The sequence below is a fragment of the Alligator mississippiensis genome, chromosome 4 (assembly GCF_030867095.1).
Source record: "Alligator mississippiensis isolate rAllMis1 chromosome 4, rAllMis1, whole genome shotgun sequence".
Taxonomy (NCBI): domain Eukaryota; kingdom Metazoa; phylum Chordata; order Crocodylia; family Alligatoridae; genus Alligator; species Alligator mississippiensis.
In genome coordinates this window covers 227,774,810-227,796,816 of record NC_081827.1, presented here as the reverse complement: position 1 = coordinate 227,796,816, position 22,007 = coordinate 227,774,810, and the positions used below count along the sequence as shown (strand labels likewise).

At 40.2% G+C, this 22,007-nt stretch overlaps 1 protein-coding gene across 1 annotated transcript; it reads right to left on the bottom strand.

Moving 5' to 3' along the window:
* Position 1: 1 nt before the first annotated feature.
* Positions 2–21,259, bottom strand: RND3 (Rho family GTPase 3). Its single transcript, XM_006268498.4, has 5 exons — positions 20,920–21,259; positions 20,668–20,755; positions 10,028–10,137; positions 8,324–8,458; positions 2–4,902 (listed from the first exon to the last, which is right to left on the bottom strand). The coding sequence occupies exons 1-5, from the start codon at positions 21,067–21,069 to the stop codon at positions 4,651–4,653; spliced, it is 735 nt and encodes a 244-aa protein (XP_006268560.1). The 5' UTR covers positions 21,070–21,259; the 3' UTR covers positions 2–4,650.
* Positions 21,260–22,007: the final 748 nt, after the last annotated feature.

Below are 22,007 nucleotides of genomic sequence, written 5' to 3'. Positions count from 1 at the left end.
AGAGAAAGAAACCAATAGCTTTTATTGTATATTCATTACAGAAATGAAAGAAAACTAACAAGGGAAGCAAAAGAACACACACAAAATCTATGGCCTGTAAAGTACAGTAAGGAGGCTTTCAAATATCTTAGAAACTAAAGAAAATCTAACAGTGGTACTGGATGGAAATGGCAGCATTGTCAAATGATGGGAGAAAAGGCAGAATTAGTCAGTAAATATTTTTGTTCTGTATGTATATCAAAGACACATGATATATTCATATCATATAAAGAAATGCTTTCCAATCACAATTTATATCAAGGGGTTTAGAAAAAACTGGCTAGAGAGCTCTCTGTATTGTTAATTGTGATTTTCAGTAAGTATTGAAATGCTGGGGAAATTCCCATGGACTAAAAGTTAATATGACAGGTTTTGAAAAGGGTAAACAGGGTGACATAGGTAATTATAGGCCTTTTAGCCTAACATTGATACTGAGAAAAATAATTGAACAGTTAAGATGGGACTGGATTAATAAAGAATTAAAAGAGGGTAATATAATTAATGCCAATCAAATGGGTTTATGGTAAATAGATCTTGTCAAACTAACTTGATATCTTTTTTTACAGGAGATTACAAGCTTGGTAAATAAGAATAATAGTGCCAGTGTAACATACTTAGCCCTCTGTACAGCATTTGACTGGGTGCATGACATTTTGATGAAGAAACTAAAATGAAACAAAATCATGTGCCACACATTAAATGGATTAGTAACCAGTCAATTATTTTGATTGGCCTTAAAATGTATTTGTATATGGGGAACTGTCATCAACCACATGTATGTCTGCTGAAGTTTCACTGGAACAATGTCTTGAGTTTGAGCTATTTAACATTTGTTTCATGATACTGATTCCATTATTGATAAAATCTTCATAAAACATGGGAATTGGATTAGGTCACAAGTCACTGACACCAAGTAGTCAGTATCACTCGGTAAGCCAGGTGGAAGCAAGCAGTATGTTTTTTCATTATCAAAGACATACTGTGAGATAAAGTATACAAGTATAGTTACAGGGTGGAGAGGAACTCTGTGATTCTGAAAAGGACTTGAGGTAGGAATCAGCTAAATGTAGGCTTCCAATGACATACTGGTACTGACCAAAAAAGCCAATGTAATCCTTTGATATACAAGCTAGGACTTCTGAATAGAAGCAGAGAAGTTGTATTACCTTGTATTAGGCATGAATTTGATTTTTCTTGGAATCTTGGGTCCAGTTTGACTCCAGTTGTCAAGAAGGATGCTGATAAATTGGAGAGGATTAAGAGAGGAACCATGACATTGATTGAATTGGGAAGTATGCTTTTATAGTGATAGATTCAAGAAGCTCAGTCAGTTAAGCAAAGAGAAATTTAGGGGGTGACCTGACCACATCTAAAAGAACCCACATGGGAAGCAAAATTCATGAGAGTGCTCTTCCATGTATCAAAGATATAACATAGCTGCAAGCTGAAGCTAAAAGTCAACTAGAAATAAAGCTCAAAGTTTTTTTGACAGAGGTCACTGGAATCTTGATCACTGGATATTTTTGCTTCAAGATCAGATGTTTTTGAAAAATGGATAAGTTCTATTTCAAAACAGGAATTAATTTTGGGAAGTTTTATAGCTTGGATTTAAAAAGTACTCAGTCTGGACAATCACAATGCGTGAATAAAGCTACTGAGTGTCCACCATCTATGGCCTCATTGTACCACCAAGGTCCAGTACCATCTCTCACCAATAGGAAGCCTTTCTTTTTACATGGTAATTAACTACTGCTTCAGTATTTTATTATGACGGAAAACAGAATGAATCCCACTTTTTACACATTATCAAGTTTGCATCAATTATGCCAAGAAAAAGGTGGGAGCGGGGGAAAAGGGTGGTAGGGAAGACTCATCAAGAACTTAAAGCACCAGCAAGCATAAGCTATTGCTTGGGAGCCTAGAGTGTCCTTAGGAATTTACACAAATTCCTGGCTCAGTTTTTATAGGATTTGAGGAAATAACTGAGAACTGGATTATTTCTTGTTATATGCAGTTCAGAACAACACTCTTATTAGGGGTATTCCAACTATAAGACTGGTCCAGCATAAAAAATATTATTAAAAGGAAATGAAAATAAAAGGAACAAGAATTAAGAGATATTACTGGTAACTGCTGCTCTTGCAGAGCTTGGAACATTCTGGATGAAATCTGACCTTTGTAGTCAATGAACAAGACTCTTATGGGCCTGCCTGGAGTCAGTGTTTCTGAAATACCGTAAAGGGAAACTTGGAAATTTAACCTTCCAATGGCAAAATGAACATTGTCATAACAAGAAAAGATATGCCTGCCTAATGTTGAAGAAAAATATGTTATTTAATACAGCACAGCTATTGAAGAATGTGTCCTAAGAGTATAATATATTAACCCCTTAGTAGTGCTAAGATCAGTGGAGGGAAGGGTAAAAGTCTGTAAAGTCTGCAAAGTTCAGTCATACAACATGCAGCAGTGCATGTATTCAGAAGCGCCTTTAAAAACAGATGGATCCAATGATTTCAAGGCTGCAACTTGCGTAAGTTTCCTCCTCTCCCCTGCCCACCCGTAATTTTTGGGAAATGTGACTCAGTTATGAATGTCATAATTCCAAAGCACAATGACCTAAGTGAGAGGAAACTAGGATTGATTTCCACTATGTAGAAGTGCCAAGATATGCACGTACTTTAACATGCATGCCAAGTATTTCAGGACAGTACACTCAACTTGTAATGAACTGTTGTACAGAGGTCATTTACACTGACTTTTTTTATTCAAAGGAAAAAAAGATATTTTAATAAATACTGGAGAAACATTAACCAAACATACAAAGTGACTTCAACATTAAAAAAGTAATGGAATTCCTGTTTTATGACAGTTATAACTTACTTTCTTTTTACAATATTTAAATACAGAAAGCACTTGCCAGCTATTTTGTAATACTGCCCTAAGCATACTGCTGCATCAGTCAGAAGCATATTATGGTGGTAAAGTGTCTTTTTGTGAAAAATGGTTGGAATGGTAGTTTTTTCTTCTTGCAGAGAAGAAACAAAGTGCTGGTAACACATGGCATTGAGTGTATTCAGTTCCTAAGTCCTTTACCCTGCCACGGCTTAATGTGAACACTGCTTTAATACTTCAAAAATGAAGCATTATCATTGGAAACAACGCTTGTCTTCAAACAAGCTATAGCAACCAGTCAGAGCTTACAGTATCCTTTAAGAGAAGCCATGAAGATAATTGGTCACTAAACATCTGCAAGCCATTTTAGAGACTGATTTATTTCATGTAACAGTAGTAATCAGTAACTGAAAAAAAACTGACCAACATTTAACAATCACCACCTGGATATGCACCTATTAGTCCTTTAAGATTAATGCACTATCCAGTTTCCACTGGGGGCCCTTTAAGGCGCCACAGTTCTATAGGCCCCATTTCCTCATAGTACTCATTAGGAGAATAATGAAATCTGTACTAAAAAGACAGTCATCCAAGGCATCCCTGTGAGAGTGTATAATATACTAGATATTCTGGTTCATCTGTGTACTTCTATGTTTGTTTAAATATAATTACAGAGAATCACATCACAGAATAGCACTTCTCCTTTATATGTATGCAGGGCCATATACTGAGAAGGCCCCAAGCTCCTCCACTCCTGAAGACTACAGAAATTGTGGGTTTTTAAGATCTCACAGCACTGGGCACTAAGGCTGTAAAAATGTGTTTTGAATTAATCATCATTTGTTGTTGTAACTCATATCACCTTTCATTTAATTTTGCCTACAGTGACATATCCATACAGTACATCGGGACATTACGAAGAGGGATGTCAACATAAAAGATTAAGAGCATCACCACTTTAGTTACCATCACACAATGAACAGAAAAAAATATTTTCAAAAGTTCTGTAACAGGTAGGTACTTTTTTCTATTTCATTTTAATGTTTGTTGTGGTAGGGCACTGAAAATACTGGTAAGTCTCCAAAGGTCTTCATTAACCACTTCTTCAAATTTAGCTTATGCAGCCATCTCAGGAAGGCATGATTTCAAAGCTTCTCATATGCTGTTTTCCTCTGGATGACCCATGGGCCTCGATACAATTTCCATTTAAATGATGAGCCAGTAGGAAATTACATCATATCCTTTGGAAAAAACCAAACTCTAAGGTCACAGGGCTAGCTCCCCAATGAAGAGGATATAATTAATGATACCTTTAATTCATTTTTTTAAAAGGAACATTAAAATATTATTTTAATTAAATCAAAGTAGTATCCAGGAATAGAGCTTTAAGAAAAACAAACAAAGCACAGTCAAAGACATCTCTCTTCTCCGAGGTGCTACTTTCCCTTACATCGCTTTTTTAGCACATTCAAATATCTTCCTCTTTTGGCATTTCTTTCGTGTAACATTTTTTGACACCATCTCATTTAGATCCATCTGTTTTCGTTGCTTGGTTTACTTTCTGAATCCCTAAATACAGTCACACACAAAAGGTGAAGAGTATCCTTTAAAGTATTGACTTAAGCTGATGTTCTGTGCCAGTTGGCTGCGTACTTCACTGAGTCTTCACCTTTCCTGAACACATTGTCTCTTCCTCCTTCTTAAGGAAATCTAGATCCTTCACATCACTGTACAACTCTTCGCTTTATCCTTTCGCAAATCTGTAGCTACTGTTGATAGTTCTGGCCTGCCCGGCATGTGTGAAATTCGCTTTGTTGCTCTCTGTGATTTGTTCCGTTTAATATTTTTATTTGTTTTGTTTACACATGCCAAGGTGGCAACATGAAAAATGTCTCTTACACTGTTTTCTGACTGTAAAGCTGAGCATTCGATATAAGTAGCTGCTCCAATCTGTTTGGCCATATTTGCACCCTGTAGGAGGAAAAAAAATAAAAAGAAGAAATTTCAATCAATAGGAAGTTTTCATTCCAAGAAAACCATACAAATTACTCTTTGACGCTTTTTTTTTTGCATATGTAACGCTTTGAAAATTCCAAAGCAAAGGCAGAAGAATGGAGCCAATAACTAATTTTGCAAATGCAGAACAAGATTTTGGTCCAAGATAAATTATACAAGTACCTCAACGTTCTCCCCCCGCCCCCGGGGAATATTCATTATTTGACAGTTGTATGATAAGCACATGAATATCTAAACAACCCAAATAAACAAAATGCCAAAATAGATGAGTTTCCTGACTGGAGGGAGGGGGGTGGGGGAAATCAATACGTTTTTCTTCGAGTCTGATGAATCTTTTGCTCCATCAAGAAAGGTAGTGAAAGAGCAGCCTCAAGAATGGTGTCCTTTATTTCTCCACAGAAAAGACATCTGTTAGGCAGTGGCAGCTCCTGTTTAGCAAATCAATGTGTCTGTCCTAAGCGTGAAATCAGTCCATACCCAGCCTCTCATCTAAAACTGAGGACGAGGAACTGCATTACCTATTTGTTTTCATAAAACCATGAACTAATGATCAGATGGTATCAACATTTGTTCTCTGTCAACATAGGTTAGACTTAAATTAATGAACTATGGATTCATCCTTATCTAGTTCACTGGTCACCCTGCATTGGAGTTATTTTGACAAATCTGACTCCATACTTTTTGGTGCTTTCTTTACAGTTACAACTCCTCAGTTATTGAGCACAGACATTAATTTAATATTTTAAAAACTTCTTATTTAAATGGATACAATTTCACATGCAGTATAGCTCTGCATGCTCATACTCTGACAGTTTCTCCTTCAACTGCAGTGAAACCACAATCAATAAAGAGAATTAAAATTTAATTCAGAGTACCAGTAAGTAATCACATCGATCATGGCCAACACATAACTGTCTGACACATCCGAGTTACAAACAGACTGCTCTGTTTAGTTGATCACAGAGTTAAATCTTGTTAGGTCCTCTTGTCATACATACTACTCCATGATTTCGCCCGAGTTTTAGAAAGGCACAGTTCTGGTGTCAAGAGTGCAGGTGCAATTTTCTTTTCTCCTCTGTATTGAGGCAAATATTTCATTTCTGAATATTAAGACCTACAGTTATACTGTATTGCTTGTTGGTAAGTTCTCCCTGCATACACACACACTTTCTTTATGTACTAAGGACTATTAGCCATGAGAGAGTTCCTTTGAAAGGAACAATAACCACAGGTACTAAACACCCTGCAATTCTTATTCAGTGACCTTAATTGCATGCCTTCTTGAATATCAGAATTGTTTTCCAGATTCCAATCAGTTCCATCTGAGCAAGCTCACTGAAGGCAATTAAGTGAGCAGTAGGGCTGTGCAAAATTTCGCCAGCTGTTTCGTTTCAAGGCTGTTTTGACTCGTTTCGAGCTTGAAACAGTGAAATCGAAATGAAGTGAAGGGGTTCAAAACAGCCTCAAAATGAAATGAGGGCAGCTGAAGCATTTTGAGTTTTGAAGCTGAAGCTGGGCTCGGCTGCAGGGCAACAGAAAGTAAGGAGAGAGAGGAGGAAGAAGGGGAAAGGACACAGTGAGGACATGCCTTAACACACATGCTAGAGAAGAAGCTCTTGCAGGAGAAGAAAGAAAGGCTCTGTCACAGTTTGGCTGCCAGAGATGCTGCTGGTGCTACTGTGCTGCTCACTAAGTTATTTTATTACCTGTTGTCATTTAAAGTGGTAGACCAGGTGAGGCTGTCAGGGAGAAGGAGGACTCATTGGGGCAGACTACCATGTCATGTAGAGGCCCCAGCACCAGTGATGGCGTGCCTTAACACACACACACACACACACACACACACACACACACACACACACACACACACACGTGTACGTGTCACAAGTTTTGCTTGTCAGCAGCTTGAGGTGCAGTTTCCCAGAAACCCCTGCACCCGTCTCCTTAAAATGTGGCAGGCTTTGTAGCTTCAGCAGGGGCTACCAAGCAGAGCTGTGTGAAACAGCACCATTTCATTTTGACTTCTGTTTCACCATTTCGACGGGATAGTGCTTTGTTTCATTTCGAAAGCACTGTTTCATTTTGTTTTGTTGAAATTGTTTCGCTGTTTTGCCCATTGGCTATAATGGAGAAGTACAAAACTGCCTATAACTTTGTCATTTTTTTTACAGATTTGGATGAACACAGCAAGTATGGTAGCTCCTTCTGAGGGCATGAAGCCTGCCAAGTTTCAAGGAGATAGGTGCAGGGGTTTCTGGGAAACTTCACTTCAAGCTGCTGCCAAGCAAAACTCGTTTCACGCGCGTGTTAAGGCACAGCAGGGTGAAAAATTGTCAGTTTTTCATGTGTTTTCAAATAACCTGTAGCTTTGCCTTTACTTAACCTGAGCAATGCTTAACCTTTTCAGTCACAGCACCCCTCCACAACTTTGAACGCGATGGCACCTCCTGGTTGAAAACCACTGAGGTAGGCTGAGTGCAACAGTTGTGCTACCTGGTCCTAGTGATATCCAGTTGAGAACTGCCCCATATGTCCTGTGGATGGCTAGAGTGGGAAGGACAAGTAGGAGTGATAGCTCCTGCTGCAGCCCTTCCTGGTCCAACCTTACATGGCATCTCCCCCGGAAATGGAAGCCTACAGGACAGGTGTAACCATCTCATATGCCTCCGTTTCCAGGAGGAATTGGTAGAGAGAAAGTGGACCAGAAAAGGCTGAGCCAGAACGCCTGTCTGCCTTTCCAACTCTGGCTGTCTACAAGATGTGTAGAGCAGTTCTTCCTTAGAGACTGGTTTTTAGGAAAGGAAAACTGGATATTGTGGCAAAACAACAAACAGTTTGGAACTGCAAGACAAGCACAAGTAACTAGATGATTCTGCTTAAATATACCACTTTTCAATTACTTAAACACTGACATTTTAAGGTGTCAACATTTTAAAAAATGTCAACTCCTAATGTTTTAGGAGTTAACCCAGAAGTTGGCTAGAAGTACACATCTAAGCTATTGTTTCAGGCTATAGATGCTGAAAAACATTCGTTTTGTAATGAGAACCTTTTTAAAAGTGAACTCGTACATTTAAGGGCTAGGATTATATTTATGCCAAGAAGTCTACTTCTGGTACAAAATTCTGGAGGTAAATAATACATAAGCCTTTGATTTTTAATGTAAGCTGTTCTCATACACAACTCCACTGATCACTATATACTGTCAGGTATTTAACTCAATCAATGTAAATAAGAGAAGTACAGAATAGAGGTGTTTCTTCCAAGGTGGAGGTAAATCTTAAATAACTGTGTGACTAGCTCTCCATCAACAATTAATAAGTGCAAAAAAGGGGAGGCGGAGTTAAAAAGAAGAGAAAGAAATGCAACAACATACCTGATCATATGATACTGGTGTCTGCCTGTGATTGGAAAGCTCTACGAGTGTGCTCACATCTGTTCGCAGATCAGACTTGCAGCCAACCAAAAGCATTTTGGTGTTAGGACAAAACTCCTGGATTTCACCTTTCCACTGTAAAATATTACTGTTGTTATACAGATGCAAACTATTTCAGCTTAAGGGTCATAGTAAAGAAAAGCAAAAGGATTAATAGTTTGAATGAAATTATAAAAGCATATTTAAAGTTTACATCATTGGCATTTGTTTAACTTAGAGCCAACATGTAACATGGTTACAAGGATTTTAGTGCATCTGAACCAACACAAGATCTCTAGCATTGGCCGGACAGCCAGATCTTGCAACCCTTATCAACTCACCAGTTCAGATGACTTTCAGTGAAACTGCTTGTATGGCATCACATTTAACTTACATGACTAAGGGTTCGCAGGGTTAAACTCTGATCCTACTTAAATCAGTAAACAATTTGCAATCTAATTCCCTGTTCCATGACTCGCTGGCTCTGCCCACATTGCAGTAGAAATACTGAAGGGTGTTGCCATTAGTTTAAGAGAGCTTCTCAAAAGTTGAATTACAAGAAGGTCTCATATGACTACAAAACACTAAAAGGTAATCATAGAATGTAGCCATAAGCCAACATAACAGTAAAAAAAATATCTATTTAAATCTGCGAGAACCACCTTGTAGTAATCAAGAAATATATTTAATCCTGTACGTACAGAATTCTTTATATTTTATGCAAATACTGGGTGAGAGCACTAGGAAAGAAACAAAAACTCAAAACAGAGTCCTTCAAAATGCTAAAAAAAGCCATGTATTTGCAGACTAAGTCCACAAATCTTGGAATCATTAAGATTTGATGGGGGAATATTATTTAACTTTGAAGTGCTCATTAAGTGCTTTCCACAGAACTGCCTCCAAGACATAGTACTCAGACTCCAAAGTTAATATCATAGCATTTCTATTTCCCACCTTCCATCAAAAGGACAAGATCAGAGAAATCAAAAGGCAAGAGGCCTGACTTTCAAGTCTACCTGAGCTTCACTTTTCTGAGGTGGTATGGGAAAGGGTAGAAGGCAGGGAAAAAAATTCAGGCACTCTACCAAAGTCCATCACACATCTAAAAAGCATGTCCGGCACTCTGGAGTTTGGTAAAGCTTGCAGTTCTAGCCTGCTCTTTGAAGCACCTCCTCCAGGGCATCAAGACTTCTTTAAAAGTCAAACTGTCACTGGCTTCTTGTTCAACATGACTGCATATTCCTACCTCAGAGTGGTGTCAGAGCTATGACAGGGCCTAAAGGCTGGGTAAACCAGCTTTAAACTCCACCAATGCAACCTACCCCAAGTTTGTTTTTAGTACACCTGTTTACTTGTTTCCCACCCTTCCCTGAACACGTATTTTATGGTCATAAGGTCAAGAGGAAGAGGAGAGCTACAAAAGAAGCTTCCTTTCTAGGCATACTTCTATAGCGTTAACTCTACTCCCCTAATGCCTGTTCAAGTATTTTCCATTTTTCTCATGTAAGGAACTAAGATTCAAGCACACTGCATCACAACATGCAGTGTGTTCTTCTTTAAATTAACTAGAGGCTGAAGATTATGTGACTGGAAACAGTGACACATTAAAATACAGTCTATTTATAAATAAGTTTGAATTTTAAAATATATTTCTCAAACACTCGCCTTTTTTAGCACGCTGTCGAGGGTTTCTGGCCGACTAATGTCAAAACAAATCAAGACAGCATCAGAATCTGGATAGGAGAGCGGGCGGACGTTGTCATAATAAGGGGATCCTGTTGAGAAAGAGAGATTTTTTTCCTTTTAATTGATTAATATCATGCACACTTATAAAAAGGGATTAAGAAAACCAAAAAACGAACTTATGAATGGCCTGGTATTGCTTACTTTCCCATGCTCCAATTAATTTTCTTGCCTGGCAATAAACAAAAGTGACTTCTTCCTCATATAATTAGCCAGTGCCCAATTAACATGTCTTTTACTGGAAGCTCAAAAGCCTTTGTGACATTCCTGGTAATTCAAAGAGTGGAACTGGATCTGGAATTAAATCTGGAGCTAGATATGCTCCAAAAATATGGAATGTCAGTTCTTTGGTTTGTGTGCATCTCCAAATGACTGGAATCTTTCATTTCTTCCAGAAGCACTCTCATAATAGCACTATAGGCCTCACAGTCCTCCCTATTTTAAGGCATCTTTCCTAGTCAAGAGTAGATATGACATCTAGTTGCAAAATATGGTTCCAAACAACTCCAGTCTCTCAGACTTAGGGGTTTCAGAGCCTATTAGAGTGATAAGGGTTGGTTGTCACTGTCTCAACTAGATCAAAACTTCATAATTTGGGTGCTGTCAGATTCTGAAATTGATTCAGACCCATTTCCATTCAGGAAAAGTAACATTAAGTCAGAAAAACAGAATAGATAATAAACCCAATTAAAAACAAAGAGACAAGTTATACTATCACTTATGCTAAGGAATATCCAAGGCAACTGTGCTAGATTTACATTGGTGTAATGGAACAGAATTTGGCCAAAACATTACCCTCTAGGATGTTCATTATTTTTCCCCTATTAGCTTTTGCTTTATGCACATCTTATGGCAATGCAAGTCAAACCAAGGTTAGATTATAAGGCTAGTTTGCAGGACCTTGACTTTACAGAAGACAACCAAAAGGCTTCTGCAAAACAGACATGCCACAATTTTGTCAACTTTTCACAAATGAAAAAGTTATAGCATGAAAATAGAAATGAGTCCCCCCAAAAATGAGTTTGAAAACTTCTCTGCACTATTCAGAAATATCTTTCATTGAAAGCATTCCTTCTTAAGATTTAAATATGTTGATCTGGATAATCAAAGGTTTCCAGTGGCACAGGTATCTCCAATTGTTATGGTTAATGGTAATTTTCAGGAGCTTATTTTTTGCCCCCCCCAGACTGGTATTTTTATTCAGCATCCTGCATGATATAAAAAATTACAATCTTGTCATCTCTAAGATGAAGGTCTCACTGACCAAACAGAATTGTTCAGGTACATATTTTTTTTTTTTTTTACACAAGTATATAAAAAAAGTCAAGTCCATAAAACTGGGTTTGATCAAATGAAAGGAAACCCTAAACATAAGTTATTGTATTAGACTGACAGGGCATAAACCTGGACCAAATTTTCCAAAGATGTACTCGTATGTCTCACATACTGTTATGTAGTACCCTTGGTTCCACTGGGATTACTCAGATATAAAAGTAGGCATATGTATAACTCCACAGGATTGAAACCATAATTGGTATTAACTCCTGGAGGCAGGGAATTTTATGGGCCAAATTACCTTCTGCATAGATGGCATATCTTCTTTAACTTATGGAGAAGACTCTATTTATCTGTTAGAGTTTACTCAGTAGGACCTGAATCAGCAGGGTATATTATGAGCACGTGGGTGGCAAGGCCACCAGCTGAAGTGAAACCTAGATTTTAAGGAGTCAGAGCTGTAATGGAAGAGGAACTATGACTTCCAAAACAAAAGTTGTTTCTATACATCTTTCTCTATTATGTGAACCCAACAGATGTCACGTGTTATTTGAGGTAACAGCATAACTTTCGACAATGCTGATGTCTGACTTATGAGCTGGTTAGATCACTGATTTTTTTTCTCCTCTAAAAAGAGGATTTTTTTCCTCCTCTAGAGCTAATTGACTGTAAAATATCTTCAAGGCTGAACTACACCCATGATTAACCAGATTAGAAAAAATTCCTGAAGTTTTTTCCTGACAGACAGCTCATGCTGTTGCACAAAGCAATAAGGGAAACAGCGAGAACATATCAAACTACTTCGGTTAGACAGTTTATACCAGAAGGAAACCGAAAGGAATCTTAGGAATTTTGTTTTTGAAGCGAGGAGTAACATATGGGGAATGAAGCATTACCAAACTAGGTAGCAGAAGGTAATTTGTTGAAACTGGACTTTCCCACCAAACCCCCCCACTTCAGAAGAGCTATAAACAATGTCGTATCCAGCTATCCAATGCTTCAAATGCTGCCCTTAAAACAATCCGAGTACTATCCATTGAACAGGATACTAGAGAAAACATAGATCAAATAGATTAGGTCTTACAAGATAAATATGCAGTCCTCAGGACCAGATTCTGCTTACTTCACGATAAAACCTATAGAAACTATATTTACATGTACTCTGATGTAAATGAGCACTAGATTTGACCTTACTTTGTGGACTGGACAAGGCCCACATTTTATGTTTAACTTTTTATGCTCCACAAAGTAGTTTAAACCTCTTTGTGTAACGTTCTGTGATCAGTAGGATATTTCAGAGTTAACAGAATACTATATTCTATGCTTATTATTATTAAATAACCTTCCTGATGTTATCTGGTAGAACAAGTACCTCATCCTACCTGGCCTCTCAAGAGGAAAAAGACTTACGTAAACTGTCTAGATAACATACACAAGAGGAAACAACCATGAACCAAGGGAAAATACAAAGCAGATGCTACTGGTGCAACTCCATCACTAGTGCAACTCAATTTACATCTGCTTCAGTGGGTTTATTGTGTTTTCTTGTATTTTTTACAATAAAATGTTTTAGGTTATATAAATGACTTGGGAAAGAGGCATCTTTTCCCCTCTCCCTGGCCCAGCTTGAGTACTGCAAGCATTTCAGAATATCAAGGGACTAGTGTACTCAATAAGTCATGTAGTCAGGCTCAAAGTCCTTGGGAGATGTTTTGGTGCATCACATCTCAACCAGAGACCAATATCACTTTGCAGAACTGCATTCTACTTTGCAATAGCTAGTTCTGGGAACCACAGCATACCTCCCTCAATAGGCATTAGACAAGTAAGGGCAGGATTAGCCCTTTGTCTTTAGGATCATTAATATTTAGCCAAATAAAAGTTGCCAGCTAAGAGGAGTCTTAAAAAGCCTCACCCAGAACTGTAATTCCTTAAACACATACCTAACTACTCAGTCACCACTTCAAGGATGCAATATACCATATATGTACATCAACATGTATTTATGTATGCACAGGCATCCACTCACTCAAGTCAGGCTAGGGATTCCACTTACCATGCCAACAAGAGTTACATTTGTTTTCTTAAGTTTCTTTTTTAATCTCTTAGTAAAATATGCAGAAACCTAAGAGAATTAAATGTAGCTTTTAAACATGATCTATCAGTTTGGAAGTAATCTGGATACAATAGACACATTCTTTTCTCTAAGGAATCATAGGCTGCAACTAGCAGGAATCATTTAAGTACTGAGAGCATAGCATGCTCACTGTAAGAGAAATATATATTTCTTGGTTTCATTCAGCAGCAATAACTGAACCTTTGTCATGGCACAATTACAAAAGAACCAAAAGATTGAATGCATGACTCATTTTCAGTTAGCATTTCATCACTTTATCCAAATAAATTCTCAGAACCTAAAGAATCTTAGGAATGTGAATCAAGCCTAAACAGATCTTTTGAATACAGCTCTGTTCGATCTTTTCCTCAAGTTAGTCTACAGATTGAAATCATGCCAACCCTAAAGAACAGGGACAGAATGCAGCTACAACTGCTACACTCCAGATAAAACTTGAAACCTATCATAGTTGTCTTTGCTTTGTAAGAACAGATTGGTTGCAATCATGAACACATTTTTATCAGGGGTAATTAACAGTGCACAACAGGTTCGTCTTACTCTACAGTAGATGTTTGCCTGAATGGCATTTTTAATTTCTTAATCCTATTTGGCAAGTCAGAAAAAAACAGCTTTATGCGTAGATATTTACAAAACTTAGGATCTTACAGAAGCTATTAAGGTTTCATGCAGAGTTCAAAAAGCAGAACTTGACCTTAAATGTTTTTTAAAAATACAGAGGCCCTGATCTAGAAGAGAAATTGAAGTAGCTCCATTAACTTCGCAGGACTTGGCATGTGCTTGAAGCGTTTTGTTGGATCAGGGTTTAGTATTACTGTAAGCCAATGCATTCCTGGAAATGCAAGTCTTCTGCTTATCCACAGAACTGAGTTTTTTCTCGTAACCCAAACAAATATTATTCTATTTCACTCCTGAAATAAAGTGATCAACTCTAGGCAATTTGCGTGTCTCACCTAATGCAGTTCTTGGTCGTCTTTGAGACTGGCCCTGCATTACACATACTGTTAAAAGAAACTGCAGACACTAGTACAATAGAAATCAGTTTAATTACTTCCAGAATATGAAACCCATCACATATTAGTATTTATGGCTATTTCAGGTCAAATATCAGTGATCAACAGGTGAACAACTTCTGCCATTATCAGTTCCCCAAACTATCCAGTTACCAGGTGTGTGTGTGTTCATAAGAGTGCCAAAACACGTGGTGGTAACTGAGTAGAACACTTCTCACTTAGTTTCTCTTGCCAGCTTTTTTCTTTTAATGCTCTGTGGCTCTTTATTAAACCCTAAGGGGAAGCCATTTATTTACAGCTGACTTCAATATTTTATCTTTTCCACTATATATAGAAGAACTTAATATATTTACAAATTTAGTAGCTCTCTACCACATCTTTATTATTGTTTTTTCCCCCTTAAAAATACAGCCAACTAGGAAATGGAGAAGACTATATGCTATTTCAAGTGGGGAACAGACACTGAAAATCCTATCCTAGGGAGGGAATCATTCTAGACTCCACTCTAACTAGTACAGTGTTTTCCAATCAGTGCGCTGTGCCACCAGAAGTGAACAGGTGTGCTGTGGAATTTAGCCATAGCCATGAGCTACAACAGGCATGAGGATGGGGAATACCTTAACAGGTGTGCCATGGAAAAAATTTATTAATACAAGTGTGATTTGGGCTGGAAAAGGTTGGGAAACACTGAACTAGTGATCTGAAAAAGTTTGAAAACATGAAATCTCCTTATGGCACTTTCCATTTTTGTATGTTTTTCCAGTATTAAGCTCAATATTTATAGGCTAGAGGTCTAATTTATATTTTTCAGAAAATGTTGCAGTAAAAAATCCTTCATAATTAACGTTACATTTTTACACAGACATCGAACACATTATACACATCCAAATCACAGTAAAGCTAATTCGTTTTGTAACTCTAAGGCCCTTTTGGATTAATTATATGTAACCTCCCCTCCCCACCCCCACACACAGTACCATAGTATTTTTTGTCTTAGTGACAATTATTTTCTTAAGATTTTCAGCACAAAGTCCTTCCCTTCAACCTTCAAATACTTCAACCTCCATGTGTATGCTACAAAAACAGCCTAAACTGTATAACTGGAGGGAGAAATGCACATGATGCAAATGTTTTGCCAGACAACTTTACTGTATCAATTAAAAGAAAAAAAAAAAGTCTGAAGAAAAGTGGCAACCTGTAAATAATCTTCATAGTTTCCATAAAATAAGACTTTGGAGGTTCTTTGAATAGCCAGTGAAGAAGTCTTTCTAACAAAGTGAACATACTGATGCTTAACTAAACACTATTACTACAGACTAGTACACTTAACAGTATAATGCTATTGCTACCAGACACCCTACTTAAAAAAAAAAAAAAAAGTGCTTGTAGTTCTAAATTGACTAAATCTTATCTTGCCAAGATTTTTATATTGTGTAATTTTAATCTTTTGAAAGATTTGATTTTGAAAGATTAAGAATGAACCAGAAAGTATTTGGCTAATTAATCTTCCCATCCCACTCCCCTTTATAAACATACACTATTCATCCTCTATTTATTTGGGTTTTAATGACCCTTAAATACACGAAAGTTCCCAACCCAATAAACTGGTTGTAAAGCATTTTATAAAAGAGATGCTAAGTTGTGGCATCCTCACTCAAATGTTTTGTAGTTATACGATGCTACTCTGGACCCACATTTTACTAGCATGCACTGCAGAGTCAGGTATAACCAAGACTGATTCCACTGTTAAGGTCTGATCTCAACATTATGCAGGGTTGATTTTATTTTATTTTTTTCCAAATGTATACCTGGACTCCTGGCCAGTCACCTCAGAAGACGAATTAGGCTCCATGATGGCACTATCTTGCTCAACTCAGGACAAGAATACCACTAACTTTAATTGATCACAGGTGTTAATCATGCTTGCCAGCTTGATGCATAATGTTTGCATTTTTATAAGAAAAACCACACAGGCAGTTTAAGAGTAACAAATAATAAATACTAGAGACTGATCTCATTGGCCAGTGATTTGATTTTAAATGGCAGGGGTTTTTCAGTCTAGCAGTCTGTGTGAACTACTGTTGTTTGCAGTGTGACATTTTTTTCATTTGTAAAATGCCCCAGGCACTGGATTGATTATATGGCACTTGTAAACTAGAAAGATCAAATGTTTGGTTTCGTATATACATCTTGGATGGTTTTAGTTTTAAATTGTTAAAAAATTAACAGGCTGATCCTGAACTAACTCAGGGAAAAAAATAATCTGCTATTAGCTTCATGATCAGGCCTCAAACAGGAAGCAGTTAAGATGTATATTCCTATTAAACTATTTCTTCCCTTTCAGAAAAAAAGGCAAAATATTCCACTACCCTAAGCATGTCTGGCCTATTTTTCCAGGCCAATTTAAGATGTTTACATATCAGAGACTTTGACTTGTGACGGGATCACAATTTCATGAATCCAAAAGACACGTACATTTTGGAGTAAATTTATTAACTGTTAATTTTCTAGAAGTTTAGTGCATTTTTGTAGAGTTTTTATTGAGCAAGTCATTTTTTAAATCTTTGAAGCAGTAGAGAAGATGGAAAAAAAAAAAAAATCAAACTAGTCATCATGCTTTATTACACTGATGGAATGCTAATTTACACTTTGGAAGTTTGAGAAGCTATTTTGCTTTTTGAAAACACGCTACTATTTAGCCTGGGTGATGAAGCTACCTGCTTTGTCATAGCATTCCAATAATTTGAGATCATTTACTGCTAATCAGCCACAATAAGGAAAACCAAAAATCAGCATCTAAAAGCTTCCCATGTTTTTAACAAAATAATCTTCCTAAATTTACCTTTGGTATCCAAATCAACACCCTCCCCCACATCTCCCCCGTGGAGAAACAACTGTGTTCATCAAGATCAGCATCAGCATAAGATATCAACCAAGCAAGAAAATGGAGGAGCAGAGAGGCTGTTCAGCTTTCTTGTTAGGGATCAGTTTAATGCCTTGGTTTCCAGACACTCATGCTCCAACAGCTACTGATACTGCCACTTCAACTCTCCCACTCTTGGATTATATGACTACCTCTCATTCAGCTCATCTCAAATTGGCAACAGATTGTGGGCTGTTCCCAGTTCCAGTCTCTCTCCACAGCTTCTAAGTGACATGAAGAACGATACTGAATATGGTTGAATCAAGTCCAGCACAGAGCCGAGTTCTCAGTCTGATAAACAGGTACAGTAGGGCATAAATGTTGGGAAGTGGCTGATCTAAAAAGTGAGACTGACCTGCTTTGCTGGTAGCTTGAGAATCCAGGCCCCCCCTCAAATCACCACCACCACATTGTGGATCTGAATCACTGACCATTAGCTAACATTTCAATTGGCCTTTGAAATTGGATCCACCACCAGGCATCCAAGTTGGTTTTTTTTTTCCTGAAACAGGAGTGGGAGGGATTGGGTGAGGGTGGAAGAAGTGGCAGCTTTTCTGGTTGCAGTACTTAGAGCTGAGAGGAGAGATTATTCCCTCTGCCACCTCTTGAGGTCAGTGGCAGCTCACCATTAGAGCTCTACCTGTTAATGCTCTAGCACCTTTCAGAGCCAGGGAAGTCCTGCATTTGGACAACAGTTTGATGTAAAAGAGAACCTTCTGTAAGGCACTCCAAGAGGAATGTTCATCAGCTGGCTTCATCTACTATTAACACCCATGTAGATGCAATTTATCTATTTCTCCTTGGTGTTTCACAGGAGTTGGAGTTGCACAGCCAGGATGATGGCCATGTAGCCCTGACATCAGCATACAGGCCTCTTAGAGATGACCCTCTCTCTCATGACAAGCCATATGCTGAGTTTTCCTCCTGAAGTCATGCCTTTTCTCCTTCCACTGTAATATACACAATCTCCTTATTAAATGGGGGTTTCATCTCCACCCTTCATCACTTCACATAGAGTAAATGGCTAAGTAAAATATCCCTCTGTAGATAAGAGAATTAAAACCAGATGCAGCTGCTGGTCCAGGACAGCTGCCATTCACATCTGGAAACAAAACACTCTAGTTGTGCTAATAGAAATAATGTGTTTTTCAGGGTCATCAGGGCACTTGGGAATTTTTAGTTCCTATCTAGTTACAGTGGATTGCATCAAGAATCCCATATGGCCTGCTGCTTCACAAGATAACAATGGCTCATCAGACAATGATTTATCTTCCCAACTCCCTTCACGATTCTAGTCTTATGCACCAATACAAACAGCCACTAGCTTTGGCACTTAATGCTCTTATGAACAGTCTCTAGGATCCTGGGAAAATTACTGCAGAGCCAAAAAATGACTGGACTACATGGTTTTTCATCTGCTTCTGATAAAGCTAGGCAAGGCCTATGCTAGAATGAAGCTTTGTTCCCCATGCTATGAAGTGGAAAGCAATATGGAATTGTTTCCTCAGATTCCCCTGCCCTACGGGGGCTCCATTTCCTGCTCAGACTTGAGTGTTCCCCTCACACACTGGGTGGTCTGTTCCCTTTCCACATTCTGTTGTCTCGCTGCATGCGAACTGCCACGTTCAGTCGTCTTTATTGCCTTCTGATGCTCTCTACACTCTTGTCTTCCTCCCAGCAAGGTGTGCACTCCACATTTCTTTGTTCTCCCTTCTAAAGCTTGGGCCCTTCCCATTCTACCTCCTGCCCTCCAAGATTTTTCCCTACCTCAGGAACTCCGCTTTCCCTTTGCAGAAGTCCTACAGGAGCTCTCTGTACAGTGCACTTCCTCACAAGTACTAGGGAAATCATGCTATGAAGTCACTCATTTTCATACTACTACTTTGTCTTTCAAAACACATGTCCCTTTCATGCAGGGTCTGTCCCCTTGTTCTCCGATTTCCTCAAGCTGGTCCCTTAGGAAGAGTGTTGTGTACAGCATCTCCTGCCTCTAGAAGGCTGTCCTTTTCCATAGTCTCCAGTTTGACTTTTTTCTGCCAAGGCCTCTCCCTCCCACAAAAAATTGTTTCCTCCAAAAAGCCTCCCCCCACCCCCAGTGGTATCCACTTGTTGCAGCTTCATGTGCCCCATCTCAGGGACAGGACTGGAATCCACAGGAAAACACTGGCACCAACTTGCAGCCCTGCCCTCAACACCCCTGCAGTGGAGATGGAAGAAAGTAAGCTGTAGGCAAGGTTTCCTCTGTGCAGGCTGGCCAGGGAGAGAGAGAGAGGGGCAAAGAAAGGGAATGGCCAGTGTCGATCAGTCTGTACATGGTGGGAGAGTGGGGAAACCAAGAGTTAAAAGAAAAAAGTTCAGTGAGGGGCAAGTGCATCAATTTCAGGCTGAGGAGTTGGGAAATGACCTGGAACAGGACCATTTGCAGCCCCTGCATTTGTAACTCTGGCTGCACCCACTTCAATTTGGGCATCATACATACCATAGATTTCCTGTTCTTACATTACCTTCTTCACCAAGTACTTCTTATAGTGTTGTGAAAGCCTTCTTTTTTGCCATTTTACAGCACTGGGCTGTTAACAGTTATGCACCTAGGTCCCTTTACTCACTCAAGTAGTCTCACTGAAGTCAGACTTGCCTGGGCTTGCCCAAGGGATAACCAAATGTGCATGCACGGGGGTTTATGGGACTGAGCCCTTAGTAAGCAAGAAAGTCAGGTCAGAGAGGCAGACGCCCCTAACCAGCTCAAGTGTCCGTAGGAGCATTAATCTGCTTGTTTCTGTATAATCATGTTTTACCTAAGGAGAGCCCACGCTGGCTTTCACAGCAGCGATGACAAATATTAAGATGAAAGGCTCACAATATGCAATAGTAATAGCCTCCCATCTGCTGAGCTACTCTCCACAAGAACTTTTAGAAGGGAAAAGGGGGAGGGAGAGAAAGAAAGAGAGAGAGGAGAAAGAGAAACTAAATGAAATAGGGGCACGTTAAAACAATGTCACCTCCTAATCACAGGTGACTTTTACATTAGGGAGCACCTGCGATCTCCGCTGGAAGGATACAAGTGATTCAGTAAGAGGATATAAGTGATTCAGTAAAAGCTCCTGGTGCGGCGGGGCGGCCGCAATCCCTGATCTTAGACAGAAATAGCTCCACGCAAGTCCTGAACAGGACCCGGAGGGAACACAAGCCCCCGCGGGCCACGGTGCACAGCTCTTACCCGAAGTGTCCCACAGACTCAGCTCTATCCTTTGCGTGTCGATCTCAAAGCTGGCCGTGTAATTCTCAAAGACGGTCGGGACGTAGTTCTGAGGAACAGAGAGAGGGAAAGAGGAGAGAGAGGTGGTTACCGGCGGTAAGGAGCTGGACACAGCAGCAGCAGCAGGTCCGGCTAAGAGCCCGGCAGCCTCCCGGCACCCCTGCGCGCCGGCTGGGGCAGAGGACGGGCAGCGCGCCCCGGGCCGGGACGTACCTCGGGGAAGCAGTCCTTGGCGAAGACGTGGAGCAGGGCGGTCTTGCCGCACTGGCTGTCGCCGACCACCACGATCTTGCACTTCACGTTCTGGTTCGGATCCATGACCGCCTTGCTCGAGAGTTTCTGGCTCGCTCTTCTCTCCTTCATGGGTGTCGCCTTGCGTCCCCGTCCGGCAGAAAGCAGGCAGCCCGCCCGCGCCAGGGGCAGGGAGGAGGCGGGGGGAGCCGAGCGAGGGAGAGCCCGAGCGAGCTGCGTCCTTATCCCCGGCTCGGCTCTGCCCCAAACCTGCTCCCTCCAGCCCGCGCCGCCGCGCTCCGACCCACTGCTTTGTTCCGCGGCGCCGGCCGCTTTTATAAGCCGCCGCCTCCAATCGCGAGCGCCCGCGAGGAGCCGGCTCCGCCCCCAACCCTTTTATGGAGCGGGAGCCGAGCCGGCGACCGGCTGCGCCCGCCCTCTAGGGGAGCTCCGCGGACGTGCCGCCCGGGCCAGTCCGTGCCCCACGGGGAGTGGGGTCCTAGCGCCGCCCTCCAGAAACCTTCCTCCCCGCCACGCTGCCTTAGCCCCCCTCAGCCTCAGGCTCGCTCTGCTCCCAGGTCCAGACATCCCCCGCTCTCTCCGGCCCCAGTGCTCTCAGGTGGGCGGAGGGCAGGTGCAGAGAAAGTCATCCCCTATGCAGAGTATCCAAATAAAAAAAAAAGGACTGCATAACCTACACAGACGCTGGGCATCACACCAAGTGTGAATGCAGACCCCATCATGACTGACAATAAAAGTGAGACATGATGAAAATCACCTGCTCCATCACTGTTCACAGAAGACCCAAAAGGCTTCAAGAAGTCATAGCTATATGAAGTGTGCGAGCTCCTGGAAGAGGTTGTGGGTGCCAAACCAAATCTGTGGGCAGCACTGGAGTGGGCCAGCTGCTGGGTGTTTTATACCAGCACCAGAGACTGGGCACCATCTTGACAGAGAAGTGTGGATCCAGCTGAACAGACTGAAATCCGGAGATGGATGCTTTAAAACAACACTGTACAAGATGAACATCTTGGGCAGCCCTCTGTGTGATGGGGTGTCCGGCAAACAGC